At 38.3% G+C, this 22910-nt stretch overlaps 1 protein-coding gene across 1 annotated transcript in view; it reads right to left on the reverse strand.

Moving 5' to 3' along the window:
- Positions 1-22910, reverse strand: part of USP7 (ubiquitin specific peptidase 7) — a 69149-nt gene that overhangs the window by 10271 nt on the left and 35968 nt on the right. Inside the window, exons 4-23 of the mRNA XM_065030789.1 lie at positions 22147-22285; positions 21324-21412; positions 20487-20595; positions 16947-17077; positions 14129-14183; positions 13537-13617; positions 13357-13447; positions 12462-12544; positions 11396-11505; positions 10404-10560; positions 9181-9325; positions 8471-8601; positions 7272-7406; positions 6977-7078; positions 6202-6307; positions 5711-5803; positions 4241-4308; positions 2938-3038; positions 1405-1558; positions 18-85 (exon numbers count right to left, since the gene is read on the reverse strand). Of these exons, the coding sequence (XP_064886861.1) occupies positions 18-85; positions 1405-1558; positions 2938-3038; positions 4241-4308; positions 5711-5803; positions 6202-6307; positions 6977-7078; positions 7272-7406; positions 8471-8601; positions 9181-9325; positions 10404-10560; positions 11396-11505; positions 12462-12544; positions 13357-13447; positions 13537-13617; positions 14129-14183; positions 16947-17077; positions 20487-20595; positions 21324-21412; positions 22147-22285 (2148 nt within the window). The remainder of the gene's footprint in view (positions 1-17; positions 86-1404; positions 1559-2937; positions 3039-4240; positions 4309-5710; positions 5804-6201; positions 6308-6976; positions 7079-7271; positions 7407-8470; positions 8602-9180; positions 9326-10403; positions 10561-11395; positions 11506-12461; positions 12545-13356; positions 13448-13536; positions 13618-14128; positions 14184-16946; positions 17078-20486; positions 20596-21323; positions 21413-22146; positions 22286-22910) is intronic.

Genomic DNA, 22910 nt, shown 5'->3' on the forward strand with positions numbered 1-22910 from the left:
AAGGAAATTCATCTTACCCTTGGGACTTGAAAAACTGTAATAACATTGGATCCGTATTAAGTCTTTGCGCGACTGTCTTTGCAACCTGCAAATAAATTTTTTTGTTAAGTTCTGAATTATTTCATCCATTTATGACATTGCTCTACAACCACACAGTCATTCATTATATGTCATGAACATCATGCTACTGAAATTATGGGAGACCCACTATGTCTACTTCCCCGAGGCAAAATAAACTCAGATTCTGAACAGTTGACACAGAACAAGATACACTAGGAAAAAATAAATTTAAAAAAGGACAAAACTGTCTCTTATTACAATAAATCACTGCCACCAGAAGGCCACAAAATCCACAATAGCTTTACTCCTCTTCTGTGTGTTTGGTTTGATTTTGTTTGTTTTAGGTGTGTTTGGTGGTGTTTTGTTCTATTTTTTTAATTATAGTATTATTGGGGAAATAAGTAAGACTTGTTCTTTGAAAATTCCCACTATTCTTTAGCTCACCCCATGGAAATTTGCTTAGTGGCTGACAGCACCACTTCACTCCCACCAGGATATTCCATGTTGCTGCCTCACAAAAAGCACAAGGATTCTCTGTTTCTCCCTTACCAAGAAAAAACTATGAAGAACTTACACTTGAAGTAAAAATGAAACAAGACAAAGCAAGTTGCCAAAAAGCAGACAACAGGACAGGACAGCAAAAGTCATCCCTGATTTCCCCTGTGCTTGCAGGTGGCCAAAGTTCCTGCCTTTGGTCACAGAAAACAAACCGATTTTAAGTGATCTTTTTGACACTGACAAAAGCAACTGCAGCAGAAGTGTAGGGAGCCAAATCTACTCAAGCTCTTAACAGACCAGACTAACTTGATTTTTTTTAAAGTTTCATTGTCCAGTTTTCCTCTTCTAAACACACCTGGTGACCCACAATGAGCACAACAGGTTTGATCGGTTGGTGGCACTGAGCACTAAACACTATGTGAAGAAAGCAACACAGTTTGATCTACAAAAATTAATATTGTTGGTGATATTACAAGCAGAAAATAGGTATCACTAGATTCCCAAAATGTTTTCCCTTTCACAGCTAAATAAATTGAGCAAGTTTTACATGTCATTTAGAAAGCAAATGCATAATTTCATTAGAATATCATTTCCCTGACAGAGCAGAATGGTGTTTCAAGAAAAGAATCCTATTGTCAGTAACTCATTATTAATAAAACTGGGGGTTAAGTCTTTTCTTCTTACAAGCATCAGCAGCTTCCTTGAATTTTGCACTACCACAATGCAAAAAATGTACAAGAACAGATCCACTCTTTTCTAAAAGTATGTAAAATGCACTTGTGAACTAGTGGAAAAGTTACTTTCAGAACAAGGAAACAAAAGCAGAGAAACAAACAGGACACATGCCTGAAAGTAATTCATCCTATTGGATAAAGTAACAACAAAGCCTGGGTCGTTGGGGATGGTTTTATCACAGAAAATGACATCCACACGATGATAGAGGTCTCGGAAATATTCCTTAGCTGTTGGCAGCTCACTGTTATCATTTTCTGGGTCATCCCTACAAGAGCAAACAAATGATAATACCATTACATACCACATTGTCACACATGAAAGCAGTTAGGGCTTTCAAAAACATGTTCTACAGTAAGTCAGTGACAGTTCAGAGATACAGAAATAAAGTTCAGAAACCTTTTTAAAGAGCCACCACTTGTACACAGTAGAACTAATTCAGTCAGCAGTGACCCACACCCCGGGATTCCGGTGCGGTGCAAGGGCAGGCGCGCTGTGCTCGCTCCCCTGGCCATCTGGCAATCCGCTGGATCCAGTCGCTTCACGACACATTCTAGCGGTAGCTGTCCCTCCCTCCCACCCTACCACGTCACCGTGCGTCCCTACTCCCATTGCCACAGCTTTCCATCTACTCCTGTATTAATTGCTTTGCAGAGAAGCCAGCTGTACAGCAGCACTCCTTGAACCGCAGAAGCGGAGCGGTGGGCGCAGAGGCTGGTCTGGGTCACTACTGACTGGTACCCCTAATCTTCTCAGCAGAGAAATAACGCCAGGGTACAAGCTGTGCACTTACCCAGGAGTCAGCAGCCAGCCAAAGGTGCATAACACCAACTGGGTCAACAGGGAATGCGAGTTCCAAGGCATGACATGAGAAATACATTCATCTCACATAATCTGGGGTAAGAGTGCTGAAGATAGACTAGCTGGCTTCCACCCACTGTCAGCCCATGGAGAGAAACACAGCAACACAGTTGGGTGTGACCATCAGGAGTGAGAGTATAGAAATGCTGATTTATAGCCCTGACAAGCTTATGAAAGATCCCTTCAACGGACACAAGATGCAGGAGTTCTCCTTCTGCCTTAGAGAAAACTCCAGCTGAAGCACCAGCACACCCGTGAGTCACATACGCTCAGGCAAATCGGGAGCAGCTCATCACTGTGGACCAATATGAAACTTAACATGAGCATAAGTAAAAGGAAAAAAAGGGAAAGCAGTTTAGCTTAGTTCTAGGCTGAAAGGAGCTCCAAGCCAAGAGCCTTGTGCAGCGTTACATGGTACAGAGCTTGAGAGCTGAAAGGCTGGAGGCTCTTCAGAGTCTGAGTCATGCTGGTGTCAGGGATAAAGCTGCAGAACTCAGACGCATTGCTGAACCACACTCTTGGGTACCATTAAGACCTACTTTCGGTTATCAGTTTTCTAAACTAGCATGAAATCCCTTTTCCATAAATAATGTGGCATGTGATAATTAAAATGCTGCCGAGATTTTTTAATTTCCCCTTTGAATAAACAAATGAGAACTGCTGAGAATGTCTACTGTTGAAAATTATAGTTCGCTCTTGTTAAGAACACTAAGTTAAAGGAAGTTCTGCTTTCAAAGTGAACGAGGTGATGTAAGTGCAACAACCCAGCCCCACAGAAATACCTACTTCTGAAACACTATGATGTCGCCGTCCATGAGTTCATCAAGAGCTTTATCAAGAGATACATCATAGTCTTGAATCCTTTCTGTTAAATTGGGTTTAACTTCCTGCAATTAAGAAAAAAAAATGTTGATCACACAGAATTTTAAAAAGGACAAAAATAAAGGTCACAGAGAAAATCATCAGATAAAGTAACTTGCATATTCTTTCAACTGAAACAAATGGATAGATAGATATGTAAATTAAATGTAACTTTAGCTAAGGTCCAGATACTTCTAACTGCTATTGATAAAGCTGGCTGCTCATTTTTACCTTTGGAGTCTCACCAGAGTTACTTTAATTTTCAAAAGTATTTTATCCTTCAGCACTATCTTGTTAGCACTGAAAATTTTCAAAAAATTCAGAGATTAATTTTCTACCGATGCAGCTTCCAGGAGCTTGGAGAACACTGGTTATGTCCACTTATTTTAATAGTGCAGAACTTTTGTACAGCAATTCACTTGTCTTTAAAATAATAAACAAAGCCACATTAAAAATGCTTATTATAAAATAGCTATATGCATATTATGTATGTATACTTGTAGGTTGACCTCTCAGGATACAACCACCTGTCTAAACAAACTGGAATCAAACTGCAACCCTGACCTGCAGAGTAGGAGTTCCTGACAGTTCTGGTTTTTCAGACAGAAGTGTGTGCACTTCCCTGGAACCACCAGAGAGAGCAGCATGACTGCTAACAAAAACCACAATTAAAAAAAACCCAATTCCTTGTTCTTACTATAGCAAGGACTTTGACTTGGCAAGATCTGCATCTTCAGCACTCAGTAAATACAGCAGTTATAAAGATTTGTTATTTCTGTATTTGGACAGAAACATGCCATCACACTAAGTGTTTCTTTTGCTGATTTCTAACTTAGGGAAGGAAGGAGAAGACGCAACATTTTCTCAACTCTGCTGTCTACAGGGGGCACTGAAAATACAATGGCCAACAACATCAGCAGCATCAGCTCCTCCAATGCTGCAACTCAGAGGATAAGCACAGGTTCAGCACAGCAAAGCTGCTCACGTAGGGCTTCATGTAGACATTTTTTGTTTTTAAAGCCTCACACTTCTAGTTCTTTAATTTTAAATGTTTTGAAATTAACTATCTACTGATACTTTCTTGTAGCAATATAGACTTCAAAGCTATAGCTTACGGAGTGCTTATGATTTATAAATTACCATTGCTGTAAGCAACATTTTTTAACCGAAAATGCTTATTTTTATCTAGTTATAGCATGTAAATGACAAAAAGTCTACGAATCCATACCTCATAGAGGATAAGGTTAGTTTCTTGTGGAAATCCTGCTCTCTCACACATAACTGGAAGCAAGTCACCTATTGGAAAAGAAAAGGACTGTTAAATGTGTTGCACTGCTACTGAGACCCCCTGCAAAAAGGAGAGAACCTGTTTTTCCACCCTGTTTAAATAGTTTTAAAATGCCTAAGAAAGAGAGTCTTCCAAGCTGAGGCTTCCCTTATTGACATTCAACTCAGAGACACACTTTACTGTTTCTCCTTCCACTTCATCTGAACAACAACAAAAATATGCGCAAAGCCAACCAAAAATCAAAGAGATGAAATAACACCGTCCCTTCCCCAGAGAAAAACAGTAATCTCTTTTTAAAAAATTAAGACAGCTAAAATGCAAAATTAGAAAGCACGTAGTAGTCAACAAAATGAGACATTCAAAATGACAAATCAAAGGATTTTAACTCAGTGGACATTTGCTGAATTCTTTAAATGGAGCCACATGAAAAACAAGGCTCATGCCTGTGCTGGTTTGGTCTGGGACAGAGTTAAATTTCTCCACAGTAGCGGTGTTTTGGATTTGTGCTGAAACCGGTGTTGACACCACAGTGATGTTTCAGTTACTGCTCAGCAGTCAAGACCTTTTCTGCTTCTCACCCCACCTCACCAGTGAGGAAGAGTGCACAAGGAGCGGGGAGGGGGCACAGCCAGGACAGGTGACCCCAAGGGACATTTCACACTATGCGACATCATGCTCAGTATGTATTTTGGGGGAACAAGAAGGAGGTGGGGGATGCTTGCAGTGATGGTGTTTGTCTTCCCAAGTCACTGTCACATGTGACAGAGCCAGGCTGTCCTGGAGATGCTGAACACCCGCCTGTGATGGCAAGTGGGGGTGAATTCCTTGGTTTCCTTTGCTTTGCCTATTAAACAGTCTTCATCTCAACCCACAAGTTTTCTACCCCTCTGATTCTCTCACCCATCCCTTGCGGTGGGGGGTGAGCGAGCAGCTGTGTGGGGCTTACCTGAGCCGGGGTTAAACCACCACAGCGCCCAATTCGGGCTGAGCAGCTGCTCTCAGGCTGCCACAGTGACATGTTGTAGAAGAGCTATTTTAAAAGCTACTGCAGAAGTACATTCCATAGAAAAACACTTGAAATAGAAGGGAAAACCCAAGCTGGAGAGCAATATCAAATTACAAAGCTTTACAGCGAGCCCAAAACAGCTGTTTATGGCCAGCAACACCTGGTGAACACAGCAAACCTGTAACAGAAAATTAACTGTATACAGGCAACGCGCTCAGCCTTGCAGAGAGTTTCACTGACACAAAGTGGAGAAGAGAACTACCAGGTGTTGGGAGAGATCAGAATTTCTTTCTGTGATCTACCTTTGATTTCTGCGATAAAATTGATATTAGAAGAAAAAAACCCCACCACAATCTATTGTCTTAAATTCAGTTAAAACAATGGAATTAAGTTTTAGAACTCACGTATTTTACAGGATATAGGTGTATAGATATGTCCACAATAATTCAAACTCCGAGTCTTCGGATCATACATCTTCAGAAACAACATTACATCATCTACAAATGAAGAAACAAGATTTAATTTTGAGTAAGGCTTGTTTGAGTAGGCAGGGCAAATCACCTACATATTTTTCTTTAAACAGTAACAGAGATGTGCATTTGATTCAATAATTTGATTAATGTCCTTAAAATATTCTTACATGCTACTTTTATAAATAATTTTTAATATATATTTGTATAACTTTATTCAGGGATTTCAAAAAAAATGTGAAATGTCTTAGACATGAAGAAAAATGAGGGAAACACTGTATGAGAAAAACTAATTTCAGCACTGGAGTTTGATGGGTACATCAACATCATCATTGAAAAAAGCAGCACACCACGTCAATGTTTTCTGAGATATACCCAAAATAAGAGTACTTCGTATTTACTCAAGTTTTAGCATATATGCTTACGGTCTTTATCAAACTTGGGTAACGTTGCTCCAGTAGCAGCCATCTCTGGATCTACTGTTTCCAAAAATATTGTCCATGGATTTTCATTGTCACTGAGCTCAATCATCTACACAGAAAGGTGTGGAAGAAGAAAAAAAAGTCTCTGGAGAACATAATATAAGCTGATATCTGCATTTTCATCACATACAAGAAACTTCACGACACTCCACGAGTAAGAGAATTACTTTTTTTTAGTTGTGTTAATGACAGGAAGTTTACAAAGTTTATAAAGAGAAACAATGAGAGATCTAAAAACATCAAAAAAGTTTTAATGAAACACAACAACAGGTTTTATTTTAAAATGGACCTATTTCTTTTTCATTTTAAAAAAATACACCCCCAGCTGTCTTTACTTCACTTTAGAAGTAACAGGACAGTGAAACCGATCACTGTTATCTGTGGTACACGCAATGTTTTACATTTCAAGCAACACACTTCATTGAATCCAGATTTTTTCACCCAAATAATGGATGATTCAGAAAGACATTTCTGTTTGAAATCTAACATAAAAATCATCATCATGCCTTTTTCATGGAAGAAACATCATGCACCACACTTCTCCCTCCTGTACAAATCAATCCACTATATCTCATCTTCTCAAGTATCAAACTTTACCAGACACAGATTAAACTAAAGCCCTGAAAAGATCTGATGTCCTAAACTTAGAGATGCATAAAGAGAACTAAAAATCATGGATGATGTACAGAAATAATGTCTTATATCGATGAATATTTACCGTTTTATTGCCATCTGCTTCATTATCTAACATTGCAGGTCTTTTTGTTCCATTACTTCTAGCCTGCATTGGCCATAATCTGATTTGATCCTGGGGAAATCCCTAAAATAAATAAAAACGGTGACATGAAACAAACAAAGGAAGGGTAAAATACTTCTATTAAACTCAAACAGATCTTCTCTTCTAAAAGGTCTAAATTATTACTGCTGGCAATACCTGGAGAAGACAAAGACTATGAAGCAACCAAAGTGTCATCAAATAAATAAATACAAATATTCACCTACAGAGAACTTACCATTGTTTGAGAGAGATTTTGAACAAATTCCGTAAGCGTGGAGTTTTTTAATACTTTGAAAACAGTGTATTTCACTTTTTCTTCATCATACATATCATTGCCTTGGTGACCACAGAACTGATCCTCTGCCACTATCTGAAAAATTACATTTAAAGGTTACTATTCGTTTAAACTCAGCTGCATAATGTAATACTTTCTGATGCTGCTCTCCCATGCAACATCACTGGCTCTCTGGCTAGTGGCACGCTGCTAATGCTGTTTGTGTTCACAGGAAGAAAATCTGCAAGTCTACAGATTATAATGAAATTAAAAAACAGTGATTGATAGTCAAATCAGTGTAAGTAATTAAAATACACTAATTCTTACAAATGCCAAACAATTAAAAACCAGTTGCACTTAGATTCCAATCTTGGAAACATGTGCTCTAACAAGCTTGGCACTTAAAAAAAGGCTACATAATTATTTTGCTGGTGTAATACGAGGAAGCTGCCCTAAAATGTCTCCCACATCTCCCGTGGCGCCCACGCATTCTTTGTTAACAGAAAGACAAACGGTGCCACTCAGCTCAAGTGAAACTTCACCGGTATCTCTGCTTTGGAACACCAGAAAGAAGATGTGAGGAAACATGGAGGCAAATGGAAAATGGGTTCTATTTTCTTGTGCCAGATGGGTGCTGGAAAAAGCCATAAACAGGGTTCCTTAAGGCAATTCATAATAATCTAGTCCATCTGGCTTTTCCAAAAAGATAATTGCAAATATAAGCACTCTCTCCTTCTGCTTCTATTTGATGAGCTCAGTTTGGCAGTGGTCCAGGCTTGCAGCCTATGGCTAGATAATTCTAATTTTAGAAAATAATTCTTGAAAGAGATAAAAGTGCAGTGGCAGGGCAGCCATTTACAATAACCTGGTCCTTTTCCTTTCACCTGAACTTAACTCTTTTTACTTGGAAGTACATACCTTCCAGAGAAAACAGAAATGTCTGTAACATATGGTACCCTTTGTTTCATTAGGATTTGTTGCATAGGTAAATATACTTACAAGCACTAAAATAATATAACTTCAAACACTATTTCCAAACACAAATTTTAAAAAAAAATAATAATAAAATAAAATTTAAAAATCAAGATTTGTCTTGGGTGGTTCAATATTCTGAATTTTAATGGCAAGATAGTTGCCACTTGATCATTTCGAAAGCTGACCTGCACTTGCATATAGAGGTGAGCTTCCTGCCTCTCCTTCCTCTTCTGAGCTTCTATCCTCTTCTCTTCTTGTAGCCTTTCTACAAGTTGTTGAGGAATATCATGGTCTGTGACAGGTTGCAAAACTTCACCTACAAAGTGGATTTGTGATGTCATTTCAAGATATACATCAAACAGGGTTTTCTCCATATACACTTGACTTTCCTCTGATTTGAAGTCAAACCATCTTTTTTCGTCTTTTAATTAAAAACATGGTTTGATATCATCATGTTTTGGCAGAAGCAGCACTTTCTATTCCAAGCCAAAATGCACTAGTTCCATGAAATATGAATATTTAATTCAGAAGTCTATCATACTATTCAGGATTAAAAAAATATTTACCACCCCAACTTTCTTTAGTATACATATATGTCTATGTATTTATAATCGATTGGACTTAGTTTCTACCACTGCAGTTAGTTCGCTAACGTTTCCATCACATAAAACAAACAAGGCTGAAGCATTTTGTAGATGCACAGTTTTGAAGACAAGACAACACCAGATTAGCGCAGACTTTGCAAAAGGCTGCTTGATCCCACAGAATCTCTAAATTCCCACTATAACCAACGAAGCCTCCTTGTATAGGAAGACTGTCAACAATTCAAAAGTCAAATACAGCCCTGTGTCCCTGTAAGTAAATCTAACACGGAGCACACGGCAAGCGTACGTACTTAATTTTGATTCCCTGATGTAAACCAACATGTACGCGTTGGTACAGTGCCGTACAGATAAGTCATCGTCGTGACCGCCGTAGTTGTGTTCAATTGCTTCTTCCTTTGTACATCTTGATACAACATCGTCATCAAATTTACACCACTAGAGAGAAAATTTTAGATAAATATTATCCTGCACACAAAAACATGTTCTTGAATGATAAATTAATCCTATTTCTGGCATGCCTTTCAGTTTCTTGAAGTAACTGTAAGTGCTCTTCAAGCAGCATGAGTTTATAAAAAATAAATCTAGTTCAGTGTAATTTGTGCTACCTGTTACTTGTGCTCAGCATAAGGCCATAAATAAACCTCTACTGAAATATCGGAACATCTTACACTGAGTCTCAAAATCCCAATAATTATTAAAAGACCTTTTCCTTAAGACTATTATTCAAAAATCTAACATTTTAATATGAATTGGAAAATTGACCCTCATTTGTTGTAAAATGAAATAAAAAGCAGTGATGCACAAAACATCCAGTAATTACTGATGCATTTAAAGTACTTTACAGCAAATTTTCAACTAAAACAAAAAAGCCAATTAAGAATGAAAGACAAATAGCAACAAATTCACAGCAAGATCTGGATTTTACTGTGAACGGTCATGTGCACACAAAACTAGCCAACTCAAGGGAAGAGGCACCTGACCTATAAACGTCTGATCCAATCAAGTCACCTAAACCTGTACCAGGTACATGCAATAATATTGAACTTCTGAGTCATGGAAACATTTGAAACATTCATATTTGCCTAAAAAAAATGCTGGATAAAATCTGACTGCAGTGTAACTTCAACATATATACACACATGACTGAAGGGATTCCCTTCGTTAAGTCTTTGCCAAAAGCCAATAGCAAAGATGAAGCTGCTCCTCTTAAGAGCCAAGTGATTCTTTAATGCCTGCAAATGCAGGCTCCACCCCACACAGTAAAAAACATGAGGGCTGGTCCTTTTAATTTTGTAAATACAAAGTAAGTTTCCCAACTATATTAGAATAGGCACCAAATGAAAGAGTATCCAGCTAAGAACTACATGGAGAAGTCAAGCCCTCGTGTGATGAAGCGAGTGAGCCAGCACACTCTTCAATTATGGAACAAAAATCCCAAAGATTTGCCCATTGTGAAAACTGCAAGTATATATTTGCAAAACACAAATATGTTTAGGTGCATGTCAATACTCACTTTGCCATCGCCCTTTGGATTTAAGTAAACAACATAATGTCCACCATGGTTATCTCCACTGTGCACTAGAACTGCATGAAGAATGTAATTTGCAGGATCTTTAGGATCTGTTTTTTGCAAAAATTCATCTAGTGGCAACTGTTCAGGAAATTCAAACCTAGTTTTGAAGAGAATTAAGACAGTTTTATTTGTAGTTAAGACAGACACATACTGTTATTCACAACATCAGTACTTCTAAAGCAAGCCACAAAAATCGAACAAGTTACTGTTCCAATGCCATTTCTGTCCAGGATACACTGCATACAGTGTCAGATTTTATACTGTTTTAATATGGAATTAAAATGGTCTTTATAAGCACCTCTGAAAAAGTACGCCCTCCGTAACAAGGGTAAGAGAACTTCAACTGAAGTAGTGCTGGTTTGGATTCACTGTGACAAGGGAAAAGTTCAAAACCTGCTATTTTCCAGCACAACAATTCAGCTTGTCTAGCACAGGCACCACCGGACTGAAATGTTATTTTGCCATGTCTTTGAGGTGCTGCAGTTTCACCTTCTTGGTGAGACTGAAATCATTGCAATACAGATTTAATTTACAACCAACAACGTACCCCCTTGAGATATTATCAGCCTCTGCTTGGAGTGAGAGGGCATGGACAGAGATGGAGGGTAAGCAGAGAACTACGTATTCATCCAACATAGTCTTGTAGAAGCTTATGGGAACATACCAACTTTCCACAGACAGCACAAATAACGTTCCACAAAGCCTTAAAGGACGCGTTCACTCACTTCATACACAAAGCAACAGCTAGAAATGACTATTTAAGTATTCGGTTTGTCATTTTGAACCTTTGGGGGATGTCCACCACGTTTAACTGCACACACCTTCCTCTTGGAGTTCAACAAAAAACACCCAACCAACCCAACCAACCACAAAACAAACCAAACAAAAAGCCCAAACAAACCAACCAACCACCCACCAACCAAAAAACTTACCTATCATTTATCTTGATGTTTTGGTCAGTCTGAGGATCATACATAAATCTCATGAGCTGTAGATGTAATACTGGTGGCAATGTTAGAAACTTCACACCTTTCTCTGCCTCCTAGATATTTTGAAGGAAATAGAGGGTTGAAATTGCAAGATTTTTAGCAACTCAAAATACTTGTTTGCTGCAGAAGCCCTTCCTATGGACTTGTATTTTATAGGCTTGACAACACAATGTGCACCCAGGAATAGTTCAAACTTGGGTGGAAGTTAATAGTAACACTGCATCAACCTGCCCAGACACTACTCCAGTAACACAAGAACCCAGTTAGTTTAAATTTAGGTCCTTCATACAAGCACATGTGAACACCTCACTGTACTAAGAGCAAGTCACCTGAATAAACAAAATTAGAACAAGGAGGCAAAACCTCATTGCAATCAATTAAGAATTTCATGTTCATTGTATCCTGCCAACAAATACTCGGTACCTTCCTAAGAAGAGCTGAAGAATACATAGAATCTTACCGATAAACCCTGGTATATGGAAGCTGCTAAAGTGAACTTTAATAAGACAACATTTTTTATAAAGGGTTTTGGTTTCCTACAGTGCAGCAAAGTACAGCTGAAAAGCTCAAAAATGTGCACACACACGACTGTTCAGAATTCCAGAGGTTCATTTAGCATTCTTGTTGATGATACAAAAATGACCTCTCTAAAATCACTTTTAGAGCTATGCTGCCTTTTTACCAGATGCATAGAAGAACAGACTACTCTAAGAACAACTTCTCATTCTGGAGGCCTGTAGAGAAGTTAACAATTCTAGTCACTAAAACACTTACAGGTGTAAAACTCATTCCTAAAGAATTCATTTTAAAATCCAAGCTCCATTTTAAGAAACTCAACAGCGACTAAGAGCAGCTACGTAAAAGCTTGTTTAAGGTGAAAAAAATCATCAAAATCAGTTGACAGAACCTAGAATGGGTTTTGCAACATTTTTTGTCTACCGTAACTTTGTTAAATTACTTTATCAAAGACAGAGAAATAAAATCTAAAACCAAATTAAAAAAGAAATACCTGCAAGCCGTGTTCTCCTGCATCGTACTTGTTATCACCATCCAACTGTTCCACGGCAACGTAGTCAATGAAGGACTCAAAAACTAAATGAAAAAATATTGGGGAATTGTAGGGAAGGAGGAAGAAAAAACCATAAGTTTACTCTAGCCTGGGGGCTTAACAATGTATAAATCAAATAACATAAAGACATGAGAGTTTGTGTTTTAACATTTCTATCTTTATTTAAAAATAAGTTATATTGCTTAAGAATGTCAAGAAATGCACCAAATTGTAAAGGAATACATAAAAATATCAACAGATGTTTAAAATCCCATAGTTACAACTGTCTGCCAAATTTCCTGTTCTCACTTTACATGTGTCAGGTATCAAGCTGGATGATCCTGCTTGCTGGACTCTTACATGTACTTTTTCGTGTCTTGTATGCCAAGTACTTGGTAAAGTGAAGACACGGGACCACTGTCACACTGCCCAGTTAGTTCATTCTTTCTATTTGCTTTTACTATGGTCAGGTCTAAACAAGATTCTATTTCCTCCAAGTTCATCTTCATATATAAATTACAACCTACTGTGGCAACACTACTATTATCACCATGGCACAGCATGTACTTCTGTGACACCACAAAAACTTTTAATATTCACAGGCTTTTATGAAGAGAGAAATAGGGAGGAAGGAGCAAGGCAAGGGAAATGGGAGAAAGGAAAAAAGGCAACCAAAGTGAAAACATTTTCTACAGAAAATATTTTCAATGAGGTATCAAAGACTCTTTCCTCTGAAATTAAAGGAAGGATATTTCCAAGTGCTGAGCACCAACAGACACATTTGAAATCAACAGGCACTAAAGATGCCCAACATGCTGACATATCTGATCAGCGCACATGACAATGTATCACTTACTATTTTTCTTTCCCTTTATACTTAGCTGGATGTCATAATAATCTTCTATTCGTTCAGATCGATAGTCTACATGTTTGCATTGGATATAAGACTGTAAACAAAAAAACACAGAATTTCAATGTATATAAGTAACAGAGTTAATTCAAATTGTTGAAAATAAATAAATAAATAAGTACATACCACCATCTTCCCCCTGAACAATTTAGGAATAGTGCCTTCTACACACGTGCCTTTCATTTTATTTTCCACATTATCAAGCAGCTGAAAGAAAAATTAGTTTTTACACAGGATAAACTTGCAGGTTTTGTATTTATTCATCACACACAGATGACTACTTCACTGATTAAATCACTTGCATAAAAACAAAATGTTAGTCTATTCAAACTGGCATCTCCTTTCTAGTCCTCCAAATCTGTGTCTTCCACCTAAAACCTGCACTCCAGCTACACTCCCTTGAGTCTGGAAAACCTCACAAATGTAACAATGCATTTGCATCTTGAAATCTGCATTTCTCTCCATGGCTACGAAAGGACCACTTCCACTTATTTTCAGCCTTCCCTACCCTTTACAAATTCCTCACCCACACAGGGCCACAATCAATCCCATTTTTAAAAGAGAAATCAACCAAGGCAAAACCTCTATGTCTTAGAGACCTAATCTAAACCGATCAATGCCAGTATTACTAGGATTGTTACTAAATTATCTTATATATACACAATATCAAGAGATAACATTATGCATCACCAATCAGTAAGAAAGAGTAAAAACATACCACTCGACATAATTCCTGGACATCATGTTGCATGAAGCTGTCTAAAGTTTCCCACCTTTGTAAGACAAACAAATACACAATTACTATATTATGAAGAAAAATTACTGCTCAAAAGACTTTTTTTTTTTCAGATCAAGGATTTAATACATAGCAAGAGAAAGACACTGAGATTTCGCACTGTCTGATGCACAGGTTGTTTCAGGCCCGTAGCATTTACAGGGCAAAGGAAGGGGCACTGAAGTGGTGGGACAGTGGCAGCCGCTCTGTGTCCCTCAGCCCTCTCTGGGGATGGGGGACAGGGACAGCAGCTGGAATCAGCCCAAGAGGCCAGGGCTGAGCTGTTGCTCTCAGAAGAATTCTTCCAGCCTACAACCTGGTCTCAGATTACGTCAAAAAAACCTCTTAAGAAAAGGCCTGGGAGCAATTCAGCGCTGTCAGAACAGTTTCCACAGCGTGTTTCCAGCTGCCTCGCTCCTGGGAGCCCTTCAGGTGCAGTCAAGTAGCACTCAGGGATTATTTCAGCACATGAAAGGAAGTAAATGGATTTAAACAAAATACTGGCTCCTTTCTGCTCATCTAAACAGTTAATCCTGGACGCACGGTAACCCCCAGCACATAGGAGGCATGCAGCCTCCTGAACCAATCCCTGTGCAAACACACTCCTTTGACAGGCAGGGTGACAGCAACAGCCTCCTGACACCATGGAACACTGCAACATGGGTGCTCAGCGTTACTGCCTTAAAGAAAAAAGAAGCATAAAGCATCTCCAGTTTCAGTATGAAATACTTCCTCTTTCAAGCTCTTTAACTTAAACTCAAGAATGTTTTTTTAAGTCTGAAAACTCTTTTTCCAGAGCAACCACTCCTAACCATGTGAAGTAAGCCCTGTGTGCTGTAGGCTCTGGCTCAGCAGCAGGTTCAAGCGCAGGACCTGGAGCCACAAGCACAGGGTGACCAGGACCAACACTGACGTCACCTATCCCTCCATCTCTTCTCCGTGCCTCACTGTCACACTGGGCACAACAGCGTGGGGCTCCACACCGAAACAAGCTGAATGAAGTGACCTGTCGGGTATTTAAAAATGGAAAATAACCTTCCGATTCCCTAGACTTTCCATACCAGCCAGCTTAAAGGATAAAATCAGAGAAAAAGCTTACAGACTAACATCAGGATAAAAAAGGGGCTCCTTCAGACAATGGCCTCACTTTCTCCTGGAAGAAGCCAAAACTCGCAATACCCAGTAAAAAGTGATGCTCTACAGAGCAGACAGCTAGGTCTCACAAGGTCAGAACCCCCCTGCACTGATTTAATGGGGGAGAAAAGACCAAATCTTCAAACATATTAAGAAACTGCTTCCTAAGAATGAAATCATTTTTAAAATCTTGCTCTCAGATACAAAATTAAGCATCTGCAACACCCTTGGGAAAAATCTCTTCATACTACTAAAGATGACACAGTTGAGATCTTAACTCAAGATGAAATATTTACAATATCAGCAACTCTTTCCAGTGTCACAGGACAGCAGGAGTGCTGATAAACTAAATATACAGTGTGCTGGTACAAAGAGAGTATGAGAAGATAAACATACAGCACTGAGGTTACCAATTTCATTTTAAAATTCCCCCAAAAGGTGAAAAGGGAATGTTACAAAGATGCAAGGTTACCAAGAGCCTTATCAGGACAGAGCACTAGTACAGGTTTTAGCAGAAGATGCGGGACAGACGCTAGGACAGCTATGTGAAAAAGATGATACAAATTTCCTAATCTGTTTTTAAAATTTAAAAAATGTTTGTCAATATGACTACAAATGACTAGTCTACAAATACAGTGCGACAAACTAATGCAAAATACAATCTTTTAAAACAGTTTTTGTTAAGATCCTACTCCATGCTTACTCGACGTGCAAAGAGAAGGCTTGTAAAGGTTATGCTACTCTTAACCCTCTGTTCTAATTTGTGCTCGACCAAAACATCAAGCTAGTAACGAAAATTCAACACCCTTAATGCAGCTACATTGTGGAGTTCTATGTCTAGCATCTAGATACTCCAGATGTAAAATTACACCCTGCAACACCATTTCACAAGAAGTACCATCAGAATGGAAAAAAATACCAGACAGTGGACTGGATACTGGGCAAAAAAAGAAAATACAAAGCAAGTCTCTTTTTGTAGATGTTTTATGGAGGTGAAGAGGGTGCTAGAATGAGGTGAATGCAAAGAATTACTGTGTGTGTGTGCTCCCACACCTTTACTTCATGCAACAGATACTCCTCTAAAGCTTTAAATCACAAAACAGAATACAGCATTAAATGCTTCTCAATTGTACACAGGCAAAAATATGTGCATCTTTGATATGTCATAAGAAAATGTTACAACAGTCATCAATGCACAACTAACAATATGGAAATACAAATCACTGCTATTTCTCTAAATTTAAAGCAGATTTAAATTTTAAGACATTCACAATACACGAACTGCAATGTTTCAACAACATCTTTCGTCCTGAATTTTACTAAAGGCGAATGTATCACACGGTGTTCAGGTAACGGGTAAATTGTAACCAACCCTGCTTCTAACAGCTGTGTTTGTGCACCGCTCCCCTCGCCAAAAAATCTGACTTTTGGATTAGCCGTCTTTAGTACTGATTATAAATAAAAACCTACCCAAGTAAACTAACAAAAGTCAGCAATTACCATAATGCTATATTAACACTTTTCTGCATCTCTCTAAAAATAGCCTGATTTAAATAAAACATGTTTGAAGAAAAGCTTTACAAAGCCTGTAATAGCCCAATATATAGTCCAAATTTTTGAAACTTACCCAAAAGATTTCGTTAACTTTTTAGTTCCGACTGGTTTGTCACTATGTTGCAGCTCATAAAACACTCTTTGCAATGCTAAAGGAACACTTTTGGATGAATCATCTCCTTCTGTGGGCATCATGTACACAGCCTGAAAAAGCATTTAGTTCAATTAGTATCTAAGGAAAAGTTTATTGCTCATATTGTTTAACGTATTCTTTCCTCTTCAGTGGCATCCTTTGTATAACTCCATTTAATCATCACTTCAAAAAAAGTCTGAAAAAAATCTCATACTATAGTGTAAAAACATTACTTGTCTTAGAGCACACTGGTCAGGAAGACATGAACGACAGATTCCATTCACGGTTATTTTATCTACATAGCTCCCTTACTCCACCCCAGAAAAGGGAATGCAGTAAAGCATTCAAAACCTTCCAACAACTTATCACACCTGCTATGTCTATGCACTCATTGCAGCATGACCAGATATACTGATCAGTACCACAGGCTTTTGAAAATAACTTCAGGTTTGTGCTGTAGCTTGTCTGTCTGTGAATATTGTCACCCACTGCGGGGGTGACACACACAAATGACACCGGAGTTTGTTTATAATTGCTGCATTCCAGTTGCCATTGAACAAAACCACTAGTATTATTTCTTCTGATATTCTAAGTGTGTTACTGCAAAGTACAATTTCAACGTACAGCCTTTCTTTGTTTCTTCCATTTGTGTACGTAAGTAGTATCGAAGGCCGCTTCTCAGCTTCTCCAAGCTAAAACAAACCGCTTTTCAAATACGATCCTCTAGAAACCTTTATTTTTATGCCTTACCCTCCAAACTTTGAAAGCTCGACCTCAAGATCAAGGCATTTTGATCTATTTAAAAAAAGCAGAATCTCTAATTTAACACCAGAAACGTTCCCTCAGGAAATGAACACAAAAGAAGGACAGGGACATGCACAGGCAATGGCCATAAGCAACAGACATAGATATGAGAAACATTTTAGACATTTACACAGGAAAAGAATGCTACAGGTAAGCATGAACATACTGCTTAAAGCCAAGAAAATTACTTGAGGAAGAGAAGAAAATACTGTGTATGAAATTCCAAGGTAAGGTTAAGTATATTAGATAAACTGAGGAGAGCCAGATCAGGGAGAAATGTACTGGACCCCTATTTCTGATTTTAGCAGTTACATAAACATTCTGCAACGTTCTCATGAACTGCAGGGAATTTTTCAACAGAAGCAGCAAAGAGTTTTAAAATGGCCTGGATGGAGCAGCAAGCACTGACTGGCCAGACGCACCGATGACAGACACAGGAGGACTCACGTCATCTGGTCCAAGATCAAATCTGGACCTATTTGGGAACCACCACCCCCTGCCTGGGTAGACTGTGTTGAAGCACGGGTTTATCCCAAACAGACAAAAACACGGTCTCAAGAGGAAGTTCCTTTGCTTTATTCCCTACCACTGAAGCCACCTGGTTGCTAACGAAGGGAGGTCTCAGTTCAAATATCCAGGAACCTCCCATCTGTGGTCTGGACACAAAGCCAAGGAGAAAGGATCTCGGCATCGATCCTCACCCAATGCCCACTCTCTGCAGGTCCGTGCTTGCTCTGACCACTGGCCATGGCTCTTCCAGCTCCACTCCTGGCAGCAACTGCTCTCATAACAGCAATAAAAATCACTATTTCTTCTAAGTAAGGAGGATTAACGGAAATAATGGGATTGGTGATGAGCAAACTGAGGATACTACACATTTCATTTTATTTGGTTTTAAGAGAAGCAAGTCTGCTCAAAGTGAAAATAAAAATGCTGTAGAAATTAATTTTTTCAGGTGATACGACTGGTGATTCTTCTTTATCTGTAATAAAAGCAAGTGAGTATTAAAACTGTCTAAAACTACCACTGTAGTCTGCTCTGTTTATAGGAGCTTTGAAAACCTCAAGAATGAGCAGAGAACTGGGCATTTCAGCTGATGTCTGTAACATTTCCATAAAGGAAGCTGCAGGTCACAGCCAGCAAATCAAGCTTCTCATGTGGTCACTATCCAGATGTTATCACTCCCTAAAAGCTGGTATTTATTTGGAGGCTGGGGAAGAAGTGCAGGGGAATGCCTGAAAACATTCATTCAGCTGAAAAAAACCCTGTATCACAAAAAGCATTTCTTCACAGAACAAGATTACTTCATGGTACATATTGATTTACTGACTACAAGACAGTCTTGAAAGGAACTACTCAATTGGATTAGATGTAGCTATTATAAAAACACATTTTTCTTTCAAGAGCAACGTGAAGTCGTCCAAAAAAATAAAAGGCACAAACATTATGAGTGCCGAGCAAAAAGAACAGGCATTATAATAAATGATGAACTGAATAAGTAAATTATACCTTGTGCAAAAAAGAAACAGGTGCATCATTTAAGACAAGGCAAGTATTTCTTTCTTGTCCGTGGCATTGGTAAGATGTCAGTTACAGTCTACTACTGGAGTTCACTGCACTATTTTTTGCAGTGCTTCAGAGTAAGCAGCACATTGCAAAAGAGGAAAAAGAAAACCCACCTAGGACACTTACAGGCCACAGCGATGTAAATAATGATTAAATGGTGGAAAATCTAAGACAGTGAAAAGTAGGTACATTAAAAAGGCAAATTTTGGAGAAACGAAAACTTAATAGAAATGTAACAACCAGCAGACACAAAAGAAAGCAGAAGTCCAGAAGTTCAGTTACACTAAGAGACACACAATAAGCACAAGAATGTGCAGAAGGACAAATGAGGATCAATAGGACACTCCAATAGACTAAATGGTGCCAAGTTACATTTTTCCCCAAGTATATCTCCTCTTCCAGATAGCCACCTCATGTCAAGTCAGCATTTATGTCTGCATCCCCTTAGGGCTTCTGCACCACTTAAAAACTATACATTATCTAGTATATCTCATCTTGGGTTTGCATGAGATCTTTATTAATCTGATATTTAAAGTAGTTCTTCCTTCCAGCAAAGAAATAACATCTACGGTAAATAAAAAAACATATGAATGAAATGAATATAAAATAAAGTTGTTTAAACTACTGAAATTATAACACTTGCGATCACTACAAAGATGCTAACCATAATAACAGAAAATTCAACTCTGTAATGTAAGGTTAAAGACGAAATACCTTAATTACAAAGGTCATGTTTATGTTTTTACACTGTTGACTTCTCTATTTTAACTATTTGAAGAAAGAAAAACTAATTCTGTCCCTCATCTGCAAGATGCAGAGGGTTTTTTTAATTCCAACAGTTCATAGCAACATTAGCACGTAAGACACCCCCCTTAAGCTCAGATCTTCAACAGGTACTCTGTGCTTTCATAAAAGCCAAGGGTCCGTGTTCAACAAACCCCAAAAGCAGGTGCCTGCACTCAGCCTCAAGTGAGATGTGCGTCACCATGCACGTCACAACTTCTCTAAGAGGATGAAGGAGGCAAAAGGAACAGACAGCTCTGTTTTGAAGCATTTCTAAATGCTGGATATTTCAATTAGCAATCTCATTTTCTTTTACATGTTAATTACCTTCCGTAGTTGATTTGTGAAAAATAAAGTCTGTAACAAACTGTTCATGTAACAAGTTGCTCCCTGGTTCTTCAAGCCAACGTATCCGGTGTGCTTCTTTGAATCCCATCTAGAAAACAATTAGTAGTTAAAAACAAGACAGTTTTGTATTAACTATAATAAAGGGTGTTTGTTCTAAGGTAGTACTGCTGGTAGATATGAGCCATGCTTCATTACTGAGGTTCAAATAACAGGCTACACTTCACACAGTAACAACAGTCTCTGCAACTAAGTGTTTTGTTATTTTGTTAGTTTTTTGTTTTGTTTGTGTGTTGTGAGTTTGTTTCTGTTTTTGGTTTGTTTGTTTGTTTTGAAGATATTTACTATGAAAGTGTACTGGAGCCAGGAACTGTATTTTTAAGCGCAAGTCTGCATTTCAGTACAACCAATCTGTTTAAAAGTGACCTGAAGGAGAATGACTCACATGAGGCAGTTTAAAACACCTGTAAACCAAGGCAAGTCAGACAGCAGAGCCACCTGCCTGCGTCTGAAACCCTTATCAGCAGTGAGCTCAGAAATGATGAGGCTAGATTTGGAGAGGTGTTAAATCACAAATCAATTCCTACAGAAGCTGAAGTTCTACAACATTATGCTGACTAATGCCAATGGAAATTTCACCTATACAAAAAACTCGATGTGACTAATGAAAAATACTGCCATGGCAGAATTCACTGATTAAAGCCACAGTGACAAGTGAGAATGTCTAATGAGAGCTAGAAATATTAGTAACATAAAATACTTGAACAATCTCAAGCAACATAAAATATTAGAAGATTTTTTTTAAAAGAAGATACTTACGCCACTCCATGTGGAGCATCTGCTTGAACATAGACTTCAAAGGTAACTTTGTCCTCTTCTATAAAGCCTTTTTCAGGATCAGTAACTTCCTGTAAAACGGGAATAACACATGAACATGAAAATTTGATCTTGCAACATGACTGTACCCAGTTAGACATCACTTTATTTCCAAGCCTGAGCTATCAGAAATGATAAACTGAAGAAGAAAAATTGAAGGACACCAACAAAGCTGGTTTTCAGCTTAATACACTTTAATTATTTCTTAATGTCTCAAAACAGGAAACTTGTTCCTGGCTTTTAAGATGTTGCAGTACTATTTCAATTTTCTGTGGGTAATAAGAATTGGTAATCAAACGATCTGTTTCTTCTGGACAATATTCCAGCCAGATGACAACTTAAGTGCCCAACCTTTGAGAATGCTTAGAAAGTTGTCTCAATTCAAGATCAGTCTTAATACTATCATTAGGGCATTAAATATCTGTACACATATACAAAAAACACAGGGAAATGCAAGAAAATCAAAGTTTCTTCAGAATGACATAGACTATCACATACTGAAAACAAAAACCAAGCATTCAGGAACACGGAAAATAACAGAAGGAATATTTAAATCACAACGTAAGTTAAAAGTTAACTACAATAAGTAAGTACAGGAATTTGTAAGAAATTGAAAAAGAAGCTTCAGCAATGACAGAAAAAAAAAAAATAACAGGTTGTGAAAAATAAGACCAAAGCACTTTTCTGTAAGTATCTCAGCATTCAGGAGCGCAACTTCAAAACTGTTCATATCTAGTGACACATTAATACACGTCCAATTACTTACACTCCAGGCCATGAAGTTGGAAAAGCCCCAGTCATTTTCCTTATGAAAGAACAAGTGACTAATGCGACGACTGAATGATTTTTCATCATCCTTGTAGTTTATTATCTTGAGAACTGCTTGTGCATGACAAGACCATGACCTATAAATACAGAAGAAAAATTTGAAACTCATTCAAAACGAAGCTCTTTATAGCCATTAGAATAATTTTTTTGGTTAAGGATTTTTGGTACATTACTTCCACATACAGGATTTTTTTTCCCCTCTTAGATGGTAAGATTTGGTTAATTGTATTGAGGGCATGAGTCCCTGGGGCTGCCTGAAGCCATAATATGAATGTGAAGCTGGAACAGAAGTTTTTCGCAGTGCAACTGTGTTTAAGGAGTGAACTGCTCTCTAAGGTGAGCTATTTCTGATCTCCTTCAGTGCAGCTGGATAAGCCAACCCAAAGCAGGCTTGGTGTCTCCAGAGTGTGACAATTCAGCCCTTGGCTAAGGAAAGGATGAGGTGGTTCCACCCACAAGATAAACACCCCAATACTCTGATTTCCTCAGCAGCACTTCTTTATGATGGTCCCTGTTCAAATTCATCCCACTTGTGCAAGATGATCTGACTGAATATCGGTTCAGACAAGTCCTCATCACTCTCACGCAGCAGCATTACTCCTTGCTTAGTTCACCAGCCACGCCATCTTCTGAAGATCACCCCATCCCTTTTGTGTGACTACTCGTGTGCAGTTCACTTCTTCTGTGACTAGTTAATACACT

Source organism: Columba livia, chromosome 15 (genome assembly GCF_036013475.1).
Source record: "Columba livia isolate bColLiv1 breed racing homer chromosome 15, bColLiv1.pat.W.v2, whole genome shotgun sequence".
Taxonomy (NCBI): Eukaryota; Metazoa; Chordata; class Aves; order Columbiformes; family Columbidae; genus Columba; species Columba livia.